This window comes from Asparagus officinalis, chromosome 3 (genome assembly GCF_001876935.1).
Source record: "Asparagus officinalis chromosome 3, Aspof.V1, whole genome shotgun sequence".
In the NCBI taxonomy this organism is placed as follows: Eukaryota; Viridiplantae; Streptophyta; class Magnoliopsida; order Asparagales; family Asparagaceae; genus Asparagus; species Asparagus officinalis.
This window is the reverse complement of record NC_033796.1, coordinates 97,707,440-97,722,244: the sequence shown is the minus strand read 5'-3', so window position 1 is coordinate 97,722,244 and position 14,805 is coordinate 97,707,440. Positions and strand designations below refer to the sequence as shown.

The 14,805-nt window shown below is 35.8% G+C and overlaps 1 protein-coding gene across 1 annotated transcript in view; it reads right to left on the bottom strand.

The window, feature by feature from the left end:
* Nucleotides 1-11,696, bottom strand: part of LOC109835468 (uncharacterized sugar kinase YegV) — a 13,185-nt gene extending 1,489 nt beyond the window's left edge. The window contains exons 1-4 of the mRNA XM_020403446.1: nucleotides 11,472-11,696; nucleotides 3,158-3,408; nucleotides 2,720-3,011; nucleotides 41-193 (exon numbers count right to left, since the gene is read on the bottom strand). Coding sequence (XP_020259035.1) covers nucleotides 41-193; nucleotides 2,720-3,011; nucleotides 3,158-3,408; nucleotides 11,472-11,696 — 921 coding nt within the window. The remainder of the gene's footprint in view (nucleotides 1-40; nucleotides 194-2,719; nucleotides 3,012-3,157; nucleotides 3,409-11,471) is intronic.

Genomic DNA, 14,805 nt, shown 5'->3' with positions numbered 1-14,805 from the left:
AAACAACCAGTTTTCTGCTATAACTGTGTTGAAATGATACCTTAAATGCAGGTGCACAAGAAATGCTAGACTTGGTGATCAGAACTGATCCCCTAGAACCCAATTTGACTATGACCCATTTTGTGCGAACTCCTTTCTTTATCAGCTTCTGTCCTGCCAGAATTGGATTTCTGATTCCCGTTAATGATTCTACCTGGTGCATCATTATATCGGTACCATGGAATTAGAAGTATGAAAATAGACAGTGTAACTTATTAGCAAGGGAGACAGAAATAAATGCCCCAACAAACAACTAAAACGAGAAGAACACCAAAGTAATGTGCAGCCATAATCACATGCATATAATACTCTGCTTAGAAGTTAATAAACCCATTGTAAATATAACACTAAAATTCCTATGTAGTATGGTAATCATAACATAGGTAGAGTATAAGGGCATGCGAATAGTCCAAGGGCACTAACATGATGTCACACTCCGGGAACTCTCCTAAGTGGTCATCCATCCTGAAATTGCTTCATTCTTAACCAACATTTGAAAAAGCTTTTTTGAAATTCTCTTCGAAACTTTTTGAAGTGTGAACATTTCTAAACTCAAGAGAGGAACTTTTTATCCCTCGAAGCTTACGCCTCATCGCTTAAAGCATGACCAAAGAACACTTTTCTTTTGAAGCGCATGCTTTAGATAAGATACGAGGATATAAAGGAATTTTTTTTACTAACATTAAAATATCCATATGTATCTTCAATATGACTATGTGAGCGTAAATAAGATATACATGTTATACATGTATCTTAGTTTATTATGATTCATGTCTATACTTTACATAATTAATTCGTATTTACTAATCAGGACATGAATGTTTATTTGTAAATTATTATACCACTATACATTATATGGTAATAATTTTTACAAATTTTAAAATTAAAATACTTAAATTCATGAGGCTTATGCCTCACACTCAACAAAAGGTCTAGCGCTTTGCCTTGTGCTTCAATTTTTTTAAACATTGGTCTTAGCATGTTTAACTACGAAGGTTTTCCATGATTACTCTCTCAGAAACACCATCTATGATTAGTTCTTGAGTTCTTTCAACTCATATAGTCCATAAAAGACTACTTACTGGGTCGAAACATACTCTCTCAATCCAAGGTATAACAACCTTGTGATACTAAAACTTTATTACATAACATGATATCTTAGTGGTCCATGAATTCTAGAGCTGCCCACCTCATCCCAGTGTAGCATAAAACTCTCTTTCATATGGCATATAGTTCCTGATGTTCTGATTGGTGTTAGATTCTGACACAAAGGTATCATTTGTCATGTCCTGAGTGAAAACACTCCTGAAGTGGCCACTCAATAAAGTGATTCTTCATTTCTTCACAATTGCAAGATCAGAAAACATTTTTAAGTAATTGAATATATCACATAGTTTCCAATGAAACAAACCATTGAATCTACCGAAACTTAGTAAATCAATAAAATCTATTACAGCAGTTTATGTCAAAATTAACCAAAGTGATGGAATGATAAATCAAATGACCAAATATTATGGTTCAATATATTTTGAATTATATTACAAATATCAAAAGTATCATATTTCTTCAACTAATTACAAAATTTAGATGTTCCTTTTTCCAAATCAAAAAAGGGAAGGTCATAGTTGCATGTTTTTGAGTGACTTAATTGCTAATATTGTTTTAACTTAATCAAACACGTCCAACGTTAAAAGTTCCTAAGCCAAGATGCAGATAGTCTCAGTGAAACAAGACAAAAATAAAAGCTATATTGGGAATCAAATGTTCACTGAACCCCTATTGCATGTTAGGGAAATAATTAGCTGCCAAATGCCTCAAGGGTCAGAGTGCTCTGAGAAGCCAGAACAAACGAAAGTGTGCATGAGATGCCCAAAAAACAGATAATAGCTGGACAAATATTTTTAAAATGATAATACTTATTTGGAATCTTGATATATTTAATTATTCTAATAAGGTCTTCCACAAATAGATACAAATAATTTCAGAAACAAAACACCTTTTCAAGCTGATCCTTCCATGAATAATGTAAGGAATATGAACTTTAATAAATACATATAGATTTGTACAAGAGATTCATATATAATGTGCTGATATAAAACGAAAGAGATAATTTAACTTTACCTCAATGTTACAGGTGAATGGTTCTTCAAGAAAAATAGAGAAACAATCAATTCATCTAGCTCGTAAGATATAACACTAAACTGATATATTGTTCACAATGTTTCAATCAAACAAAACATCAAATTCCAAAAGTTACAATTTTAGAATATCTTATCAACAATTCATATATAGGGCAAATGAGTTATATTCTGGATTGTGTAAATCACTCAGGCAAAAAATATAAAGGTAAACTTGGGCAATGTCAAAATGAACCTTCTTTCTAATGTTTTCATTCAGCCGTGTTTAATACAATTAGGTTAACATCATTACTGAAATAAAGTTAATGTCCTTTAATTTCTACCAGTTCAGGACGCTAGAGGCAGCTCACATATCTTCACAAACTATAAACACATGACTGGAAGTTTGGAACAATACTAGGATGGCTATTTTCATAAATAATTAAATATTGGTATGATAAAGCCTGCGTTTTTACAAAAGAAAACACGATGTATGAAAAGAGTAAAAAGACACCTCTAGATGATATGGAAAATGTTCAATAGTGGCTAGTTAAAGAGTGAACCTCATCCAAAGTCAAGAGGAGGACATCACTGAGCCTCAGAAACTGTTCCAGCGATTTTTTCTCTTCAGGTGTCCCATTAACAAGAGTTCTTCCACGTGGACCAGGATCGAAAAACACTGCTGTTCCAGCATCGATAGCACAATGAAGTGCTGAGGTGATCAACTCAGGGAAAAGTTCATCAAATGCATAACCATTGCAAAAAAGGATCTTTGACTGCTGAATTGCTGCTTTAACTGTTCCTGATAATCTAGTCATCCAACAGAATGCAGGCTCATTGCTGAAATCGGCACGGCTGACAGAGGAAATAAGCACATTTAAGAAAGTACTAACCAGTGTATGTAGGTAATTGTATGCAATTCACTGGATGAGAAAGGTTGCAAAATCTTTAAAAGAAAAGGAAAGAAACAAAAAGATGAATGCGTGCAAACTAATCTTTACCTGCAAAATCCATGCTTTTGAAATGGGTCAACTAAAACCCAACAGAGAAGTGTTTCATATGATATATTATTAGCAACTACAGGATCTTTGTTCTCATTCATTCCAACCATACTAATGCCTTCATTTTGAAGAACATCAAGTAGAAAACTTCCATAGATTTCATTTCCTACATGACCAACAGCGAAGACATGAAGCCCCAGCCTAGCTGCAGCAATGGCCAAGTTGCAGTTACCACCAGCTTCCCAAAATTTCTACATTAATTATAAACGAGAAATAAGTACATAAACATTATCCTAATACAAAAATAGAAATGTGAAGGTCTTCCTCATTCACAAAGATGAATGAATAGATTAATGAAACCTGGCGTTGCAGTCAAAGCAGTAGTTAACTTTTCCTTTTTCCTTGATAAAGCAATTTGCTACCAAATCATTCAAAGGATAATTGCACCGGAAACATTTGCCAATGTATGGCAAGTAAAAAATGAAGCAATCAGAACAAAACTCAAAACTAGCGTCAATAATCCACAACTAACTTCAAGTTCCTCATGGAAAATAGAGATTCGTAAAATCCAGAAGTCCGAGATACACAATTAAGATCTCCAACTTTTGTGGTTCTTGTCAGAATGCAACAATTCAAAAAAGACAAAATTTGTGGGGATGTAACTTCTTCTAGCAAAATTGTACATGAAGCCACCTGATATCCCATCTGTAGGATCTAACTGCCGACTGCCTAGGCCTACTTAGAGCACGTTGTCGCTTAACCAAAGCGGATTGAAGGAGACAATACTTAAGAGACCGCAAGCAAGCAGATGCACCCTACAAATACCATTGTGGAACATGGATGACTAATCCAACCAATCATGTTCACAGTCATTAGAGGAGAGTATGCAACTTGCAGATAATCAGCAACCAAACCCAGCCCATTTCTTTTTGATGACCCGCTTTAGATTCAGATTCTAGATACTGATAAACTTTCATCATTTATTAAATCTGTGGATTGCCAATCAGTAGGGATGCCATCCTTGATGTTGAGTGGGTAAAACCCACACCTGGGCGAGACAGAAAGACCTGAACGGTTCACTTTCTGATTCTCCATGTTATTGTCTTACGTCTTTCACCTTTCTCTTGTTTTATGTGATTCTTGATTTAGGGAATGACCCTTTTAACTTTGAAATGCCTCTTGTAGCTTAGTTTCCATAAACTGGTTATAAAATCTTTGATTTCTTCTTTTAGTTTAGTTTTCTTCAATTTTAATCAGGAGTTTCAAGTCTATTTTGAGGGAAATTTCATTTTCCAAGGGCTTTGAAAGCCGAATGTGATCATCAAAAGCGCATTATCTGGTAGAGCTTTCATGTTCTTCCAAGGTCCTTACCTCTCAAGGTCAAGATGTTGTCGGCATTACTGTCAAGGATGTGGGCTAATTCCACCGTGTCCGGAGTAGGAATGACAACAACAATAATGTTTTCATCCATCACATCAATTACCTAACTCTTTTGGTAGGTCTCCACTACTTTTCATCTTACCATTCTACTAGATGTTTTTATCTTAACGAAATCCACTTCCCTCTTAATCCTTATCCATGTACCATCAACAAGTATCCCCTCCACCACAATCAAGATTTTCCAATCTACGCTCCCTGTCCCACTAGTTTATTAGGAGCTAGAGCTGACAACCTACCCACTTAGGCTTCATTGCCTATTGATTAATAAAACAAACATCAAGTAGAACTAAAACTTCTTCATTAGTTACTTGATTTTCCTTTTCACCAGTTTATCATCAATTATTTACAAAAACCAGCATTGGAGTCACTTATTTTATCTAAAACTGACCAATATATAGTCAGTGCTGATAAGTATAGACTGATTTGAGAGAACTTGACAATATTATTCATCCTACTGGAGTGTTTAAATACAAGAGAAAGTAGAGAGGTTCCAATAACCTAAGCGATGTGGGACTAAAATAAAGCAAAATAAGATAGTCTAAGTACATTATTTAAGAACCCCCTCTCAAACTGTATTTAGGTTGCAAAAACAGTTTGCCGAGAAGGAGTGCGCATGATAATTTGCTTGCAAATATGGACAGTTTTGTTGTTGTCCTGTGAGAGCTTGGATAGAAGAAGCTTGGCCGGGAGAAGCTTGGTCGGAGGAAGCTGAGCCTAGAGTGCTTAGCCAAGGGTGTTGGCTGAGGATAAGCGTGGCTAAGAGTGCTGGCCATGGGAGAGCATGGCTTGGGGTGTTGGCTTGGGAAAGCATGGCCGTTGTGTTGGCCGGCAAAGAGAGCTTGGCCGGAATATTGGCTGAGGAAGGGAAAGCGTGGTCGGGGGTGTTGGCCGGAAGAGAGCGTGGCTGAGGGTGCTGGGGGGGGAAAGCTTGCTAGGGTGTGCTTAGGCTTTCCATCAAACACCTTATCTATAGTCAACAAACACCTTGAGCGCATGCATCTGTTAAACGCCTTGCCTACATCCGTCTACGGTGTAGGTGGTGCATGATTGCGATATGGAGTCTTTGCAACCAATGCGGGAGGTGCAACAAATCGCAGGTTGGAGGTGGAGCGTTGAGCCGAGATAGATGCAAGATTTGCCATGCAGAGATGGTTGGCAATAATCTCACTCGTAAGGTGGGCGACTAATGCCGGTAGAGCTTAACGGTGCAAGGATTGCATTGTTTATGAGTTGCGGGATGAGAGTCTCCTGCTAGTTGCAGGGCGGGGCAAAGCAAGGTGTTGTGGGTACTTGTTGCTGGTTGAAGTTGAGTGTCGAATGTGGAGGGGTAGTTAACGGCAACGAGTGTAGGTAGTAGCGAATCTGATGTGGGTCCTGATCGAGGTGTGCCACAATGATCTCGAGGTGGTGCGGGGTGTTGATCGGAGAGGCCGCTGGTCATTGTCGAGCGGAGCTAGACGTAGGGTAGCATCGTTGAAGTTTTGGAGCGAAGAGAAGGCTTTGATTGGTGGGTCTGAATCGAATGGTGGCGACAACTCTATAGTAAAGTTAGGGTTTGGTTTTGCGATGGGTGGCTGCGAGCGGAGAGTACGAGTAATGATACCATGATAACTTTAGAAGAATGCTTGATGGTTGTGGGGTTTGACGCTGAAGCTTTTTATAGATGGCAATGGATGTGGCGGAGGAGGGGCTAGTTGTTACGGTGGTGGGCTAGTGTCAGGTTGTTGGCAATAATGGGATGTGGCGACGAAGTATAATGATGGCAAGTTGAGGCCGTGGGCGGCAAGGTCATAAGGGCGTGCACCGCGAGACGTTTGAGTAGTGAATGATAGCATATAGGTCGCACCTAAGGTGTGCGAGGGTGAGTTGCAGTGTTGCTGGTGACTAGTTCGAATGAGCTTGATTGGTCAGAGCAGTGGCGGTGGTCGCAGTGGTGCTGGCTGAGGAGGTGAAGTTTGGCTGCAGCACGTGTTGATGGTGATGACTGAGGGGATTTGGTTGTTGGTTTAGGGGTGATGTCAGTGGGTGAGATTAGAGGTGTTGATAACAATCAGTGTTGATGGGGTTGTAGGCGGCGAAGGAAGAGAGAGAAGCGAGATGCTGTAGGTTTTGAAGGACTAGAGTCGTCGAGAGAGGGTTGACGTGGCTGAGGTTAGAGCTAGTGTCAAAGCCGCTATAGGGAAGGTACAAAGATGAAGTTTTTGGCATAACCTCCTCGGCGGTCCCGAGATTGAGGGAAAAAAGAGGCCTTTTAAGAGGAAAAAAATGGCAGTGGTACCATGATAAGTATAGAGTGATTTGAGAGAACTTGATAATATTATTTACTCTACTGAAGTGTTTAAATACAAGAGAAAGTAGAGAGCTTTTAATAACCTAAGCGATGTGGGACTAAAATAAAGCAAAGTAAGATAATCTAACTACATTACTTAACAAGTGCTTTGTTATGTGTCTACATAATAAATAACTTAATAAGCAGTGTTTTAAAAAATGCCCTGGCCGCCCACCTAGGCGGAGGCTGTACCCAAAGCGCTATAAATTGGCTAAGTGGCCACATCTATGCGTTGAGAGCACCTAAACATGCGCCCATCATTAAGCGGTCTGCTGAAGTAGGTTGTCTCAATTTTTAAAAGAGAACAGATTGGGGCCAAAATAGTTTTGGCCTAGAAAAGGGAAAACCCAACCCGTTATGTAATTTAAACGCAAACCCAGTTACTAAGCACACAAAGTCGAACCCAAACCACATAAAAAACACCACAAAAATCTTAATTCTCTCTTCTCCTCTTTCTTAAGATTGTTGTTGCCTCCTCTAGTCCTCCCATTTATTCCGATCGCTGCCCCCACCTCCGTTGCAGTCAACACAATAGCGTCCTCCTCCCCTCTCTCCTCTCCCTTCTCCCCTTCCACCACCGCAACTTATCCTTCATCTCAACCATCATCGCAGCCCTCTTGCAACCCCAATCACAGCCCTCGTCAAGCCCTAATCGCATCTCCTCCAAGACCTCTCCTAAAGCCTTTCTCAGTCTCAACCAGAGACATTTAAGGAGGTAATCTTCCATCATTATTCTTTTTAAATTCATATAGCATACCCTCACGTCACTTAGCATTCAATAATTAGTTAGTTAGTTAATTACCAAGCTTAATAGTTCGTTATGTACTGTAGTGTTTAATTTATTAAGTATTTAATTATTCATTATTTACTATTTTTTGGTTAGTTGATTATGAACTTCAGACTTAATTATTTACTGTTTTTTTTTGTTAGTTTATTATGAACTTCATATTAGCTTAAGTGTTTACTAATTGCTAACTAACATAGTTATAATTCACCGTCTATTTACTATTTGTTGACAAGAAATTAACTTTTCACTAATTGGTAGTTATAATTCACTATCCATTCACAGATTGTGTTTTGTGGATGAGAAATAAACTATTACTATTATTTGTTAATATGGTCACTATTTTGGGTTTTATGGATGCAAAGTTCTTGAAATAGTGTTGGTAAATTACTGTATAGGTTTACTGGTTAAAATTAACTAATTGTTGATATGTTCTTTGGAACTTTAGTGTGATCCGGTTAATAATTTCTTGTTTGTTATTGTGATTCAAAATGTCAAGTGTTCCTTCTAAGGAGCTTGCGAGTTCCACCACTCTCCCCACGCCTCCGATGAAAGATGTAAGGAACTCGGGGGAAAATTGGCTAGGAGTTCGGATTTTGTCCGGACCCAAATAATTTGAATTGTGTACAATACTGACTATGTGGATACAAGGTGAATGCGGGGATCAATCGATTTAAGAAGCATCTTGTAGGGGAAAAGGGGATGGCAGACTTTGCTTGAAGATTAGTGAAAAAGATAAACAGAGGGTGATAGATGTGCTTGATGCTAACTCGAGGAAGAAGCAAGCTAAGGAGAGACATACCGTAGACTTACAAGAAGAACTTCATATGACGAGGTCCAGAGTTGAAGGAGATGAAATTGTCTCTCCTTCCGCATGCAGTGCATCTTCGAATAGGCCTAGGGAGCCTACTATTGCGCCAATGGATGCTTATACAGCTAGCGATCAAGAGCTAACGAAGAGATTGAAGGGCAAGATGAAGCAACCCGGGATGAAAGAGACTCTTCAGAAGGAGAAAAGTGATTGGGTGCATGATCAATTAGTTACGTGGGCATATAAAAATGTCATCCCATTTCATGTTATCTCAACTGATTCCTTTGTGAAGACACGCATGACTATTGGAGAGTATAGATCAAGCTACATACCACTGAGCATGTACATGTTGAGGAAGCCCATATTACAAAGAGCTATTGAGAGGAGGAAGTTCTCTTTGAAGACGCATGAGGAGCGGGGCAAGACCGAATGCTCCATTATAACAAACGCTTGGTCGGACAAAAAGATGCACTCGGTCATGAATCTTTGTGTCCACTACAGATTGGGGACGACTTTCTATAAGTCGATTGAGACTGCTGAGGAGGCACATAAGAGGCAGTATAAATGTAATGGGGTTGATGTGACTATTGAGCAAATTGGAGCCGATAAAATCATTTAAGTACAAATATGGTAGCTAAGGAGCTTTTCTATAGGAGGCTGCAGATCTTTTGGACTAGTTGTGCAGCCTACACAGTTGATCTGATGCTTGAAGGCATTGGGAAGCTGAGCTTATTCAGATGAGCAATTGAGAAGGTGATGACTTTTACTACCTTTATCTACAGTCACCAAATGACTTGTTTATGATACATCGCCTTTGTTACAAGAGGGACATTGTGAAGCTTGGAGTCACTTGTTTTGCCACTACATTCTTGACACTCCGGGGTCTTCTTAAGAAGAAGGGAAAGTTGAGACTAATGTTTTCTGATGAGGCATGGACTAGATGCAAGCTTGCAAAGATCGTGAAGGGCCAAAAGTGGAGGCAATTACTACGAGTGATAAGTGGTGTACTGACGTGAGAAAAATATTAAAGGTTTATACTCCAATTTTTCGATTGTTCAGAGTGGTCGATAGTGACTACAAACCCTTAATAGGGTTCGTAGTGTGGATGCTTGAAGATATGAAGAAGGAGATCATTCAAGAAGGAAAAGGATTTCAAGCGAATAATTGATATTATAGAGGCAAAGTCCAAGGATCGGCTCTATTCTCCTTTGCATATGGCTTCTTACTATCTTAATCTTTACTACTTTTCTAGGGATGATGTGATGAAAAACTGCAAAAGGGCGAAAGATGGGTTTTTTGATATGGTGGAGTTGTCGTATTCCGATGTAGAGCAACAAGTTAAGATTCATACTATAGAGTTAGAGAAGTATAAAGAAAGAAATGGTTCATTTGCTAGGAGCGGTGAAGCCTAGGGAGAATGAGGACTTGAACCTAGGTAAAATGATTTTTGAAATTGCATTATTTATAACTAATAAGTTATCTATTGTATTTGACTATTTGTAGTTGTGACACAACTAATAATATATTATGTTTTGTAGCTAATTGGTGGTATTTGCATGGTGGTGATTGCCCCCTCATGCAAAACTTGGCCATGAAGTTTCTCAACTTGACAAGTAGCTCTTCCGGTTGCGAGAGGAACTGGAGCATGTTTAAGGGGGTAAACTAGCTTCTAAACTTATTAATAATGTGAATTTATACCTCATTAAGCTTTCTAATTTGTTCCTTTCTTCTTTAAAGATCCATACAAATAAGAGGAATAGATTGGAATCAAAGAGATTAAAGGACCTCGTCTATGTGAAATTCAACTCAAAGCTCAAGCGGAAGAAGAGGAGAGGAAAAAACAAGAACCTACTCCAATCCAATGATCGTAGCAAGGCACGAGCATGGATATTGGAAGGAGCTGTGTCCAATGATGAGGAAGAGGTTCATCCGGGTTCAGGTCTTACTTGGAGGATAGTGGAGAATATATCTGGAGAGGTCGAGGCCGAGGCTGCAGAGAACAAGAGGAATGCTAGGCTAGCAGGGCCATAAGGTGGTTCTACCTAGGGGATTGTTGATGACGAAGACCCTATTCTCTCTGATGATGACGTGAAGGATGAGGAGGATTGCATGCAGATAGACTCCAAGGAGGATAGTGATGATGGAGTAGAAGCTGAACTTCATGATGATGATGATTGATGATTAGATTAGATGCATATTACTATATGAGAGTCTAGACTATTAGTATTCGATTGTTTGTTTGTTGATATTTTTAGATGTTAAATTCTAGATTTAGGATACTATGTGTTAGGATTTAGTATGTATGCATCTTTGATCGACTGTTATCTTTTGGATAGTAAATGTGTTGGTTTTTAGTATTTATGGATCTTTAATTGAGTGTTTATGTATCTTTGATTGAGTATCTATATAGTTATCATGAAGTATCACAATTAAAAAAGCAAAAAAAAAAAATGTTTAAACCCTTCCTAGGCGCCCGCTGGGTCCGGCACCCAGAGGCACCTAGCGTTTAATGTAACATTGTTAATATATTTTTCTCATCTTCTCTTGTATTCTTTCCGCATTAAAATTCTTTACAAATCAAAGTAGCATATATATATTTAGCTAACAAATTTCCTTAATTGACACCATAGACAATTACATAACTCTATTAATATATCTACAGAACCCAAATGTTATAAGCAGAAGAACATAGGATACACAACAAAATGACCAACTAAAACAATTATTTCCATCAAGCTCACACTGCTTCTTCCCAGATGTAAAATTCAGTAGTAGACTAGCAGTAATGCCTGGCATAGTATAAAAGACGAACTCTTTGAATCATCACCACCATAGGAAAACTTCCCCTAAAACTTACATTTCCCCCAATATAACCAAAACCAATCAAACTCACACGCACAAATGTATTTAAAAAAAAGAAAAAAAAAGAATACTTTGAAGAATCACCAACCTTATCGGGAGGCGAAGCGGCGAGCTGCTCCATATAAGCTTTCCTCTCCTCCTTCCTCGCCGGCGGCAACCTCGGGACGCTCAAAACGATATCCACACAAAGATTCCCAAGCGTCGCCATGTCCACGTCCTTCTTAAAAACCCTAACGGGTCCAATTCGGGTCCCAACCCGATTCTTAACGGTCAACAATGGCGTTGGACCCGAACCCAACAGCCGGAGAGCCATGGGGATTTGGAAAGAAATGGAGGGAGGGAAAGCTGGGGTTTTGTCGCTTGTTTTGGTAAGGGATTAAACAACCGGGGGATTTTGAAAAGAAAAAAAAAATTGGAGCTTGACTGTGCTGGGATTAGATTTTAGGGTTTGGTCTTTTTTTATTGGATTTTTGTCTATAAACCCTCCAAAATTATTCTATTTGTAACTGCTCCTCCTTTCTTTCGCATCGAATTTTTTTATACGATAAAAACTAACTTTGGAGAATGCATTAGTAAGGTAGCAAATATATAGGTGTTAGGGGTATATAGGGCAAAATGACATTTTATTTTATTTTATTTTTATATTTGCGTCGTTTTATAATACTTTATTCGGCGTTTACGTATAGAATAGAACCAGAGTACAACTTGTGCAAAGCACGGCCTCCATTTTTTATTTTCACTATAGTAATTTTGTATTTAAATACAGTTTTATAAGTTCTACAGTAACATGTTTTATGCTACAATACCACGTCTGAACTATAGTAATAATGTTAATGTAATGTTTCTAAACACTACAGTTCATGTTTGTGATACAGTAATAATGCTATAGTATTTTATTGTGGCATGAATGGTGAATCTTTGATCCTCCTGGTCGTGCTACAGTATCAATGCTAAAGTAATTTGCTGTATTATTTACTGTAGCATAAATAGTGAATCTGGGATCCTCCCATTATTATAGAGGAATGGATTATAGAGGAATAGATGTATTCTTCGCTTTACTTTTCTTTTTATCATGATGGGTCTCTCACATGTGGAAGTCTTATTGGGTTGGTTTGCTTGGTCATAGAAATTGATGATCTTAACCTCATCAAAATTCCTTCTTCCTTTTTTTTCTTTTTCCTTAGGAAGCTTTTTTAATCTGAAAAAAAAAAGGTTTACACATGAACAGTGGCATAACTAGAAATTAGAATTTGGATGGGCACCCTTAATTCTTCCTCTGTCTAAAAAAGAACTCCCACAACAACTATACATCAATATTGGTTTTTAAATAATCCCCTTAAACTTTGAAAATATCACTTAACCCTATGAAGTTTGGAGTTTTTTAGAAAACCTCTCAAATATTTTCAAAATTTTTAACTACCCTAATGTTACTAGGGGGTGTTATTCGTTGGGGATTGTTCGGCAGGACTTGGATTGTTGTCCAGGAATCCAATATTCTAGGAGTTAGGTTAGGACTTAGATAATTTAGTTAGAATCTGGAACTTTTTGGAAGGATTTTGAATGAATTTTTGGACAAAGTGTTAAATAGCCATTAACATGTATAATTGTTCTTTTATCAAAAAAAATATAATTGTTATCCCATTAATATTTTGCTATAACTATTAATAATTTTGTTGTAATTTTCTATAATTACAATTACAATTTAAGATCAAAATTTTATTATTAATTTGTATATTTAAATATGTAAACATTTAAATATAATAGAATTTTTTTCAAACATTAAATATAAATATAAAACTATTTAATATATAATATATTTATTATTTAATAAATGGAGTATAATTTCATACTTAGTAGTACCTATTTGCTATATTTCTTATCTAATATGCAAATAAATATTTAATATATAACTTGAGATTAATATTATTTCATATTTAATATTTAATAAATTATTTCATATATGATAAATAATATTTAATATCAAATATATTATATTATTCATAAATGTATAATATTAAATATTAATGTTGCAAAAGGTTAGATGATATAAAATATAACAATATAAAATATATTTAAATAATCTGATTAAAAATATGAAATATGTTAAATAACCACAAAAATTAGGCCAATATTTATATTTTCTTGGTTAAATTTAATCATTACTTACATTTTAATATTTACATATCTACTATATTTATTATTTAAATAAAAATAAAAAGTATACATATTTAATATTAATATTAAATAATTTTATATATTTAATATATAATAAATAATAAGTTTAGTTAATATTTGAACTGAATATATTGTATAAATATATTAAAATATTAATATAGAAATTATTAAATAAATATTAAGTATTAAATATATTTTTATGTATGAAATGTATTTAAATATTTAATTAAAATAGTTAAAACTGAATGTATTTAATATTTTATTAAATAAGTATGTAATATTAAATATTAACATTTAATACTAACTATAGATGTTTTGTAAATATTAGTTAGCGTATTTCTTTTTGTCAATATGAGCTCATCCATGGAAGGGGAAAAGAAAATCCAAGGAGGAAGATAGAACCACTTATTTTTACTTGAACTTTTTTTCGGAATTTTCCCACTATCATGTATAGAGTAGGATTCGGATTTAGATTTGAAAGTCCTAGTCTTAATCATAATCCTAAATAACCAACAACATTATAAAGTTAAAATCCCTAGTCTTAAACTAGCAATGCCTTAAAGTTAAAATCCAAACATTGGTCATAAACTAATAACACCTTAAGTTAAATGCTAAAAAAGTCCTAGTGCCACTCAATAATCTTCAACCAATAAACCCACCTAGATGAAATGGTAAAGAGATCATCAAATTCCCTTTGCAAATTAACATTTTAATTATTAGATTAAATTAAAGTAATCCTCAATTAAATGTTTGACCCTAAACCTAATCTAATTATTAAATTTAACACTCCGTAGAGTTATTAAGAAGGATGTGAAAGGAATTTTTTTCCCTTTTTACCAAACAAATGGGTTTTTGTCATTTGTATACACTAGTTAGATTGCACGTGGTAAATTTTTTAATATTATTTTAAATTATAATTTTATTTAGGGAAAGATTTCGTATAAAGTTATTAAATGTAAACAATATAGCCAACATATGAGCATCCCAATGAACTTTTTTGAAGTTAATTTGTATGTTAAAAATATAATAATAGAACCTTACCATTAATCCTATCATTAAATAAACCTATTCATGATTATTATATTGAAATTTGATGATTATATCAAAGACAATGTAAATTATTTGACTTAAAACAAACACAAATGAATTTTCTATTATTCATCTAAAAGTAAAAAGATAGTAAAGAAACAACCTTGAAAATTTGTGGCCTTTTAGTTAAAAGATCCAAAGTTAAATATATTGAAAAT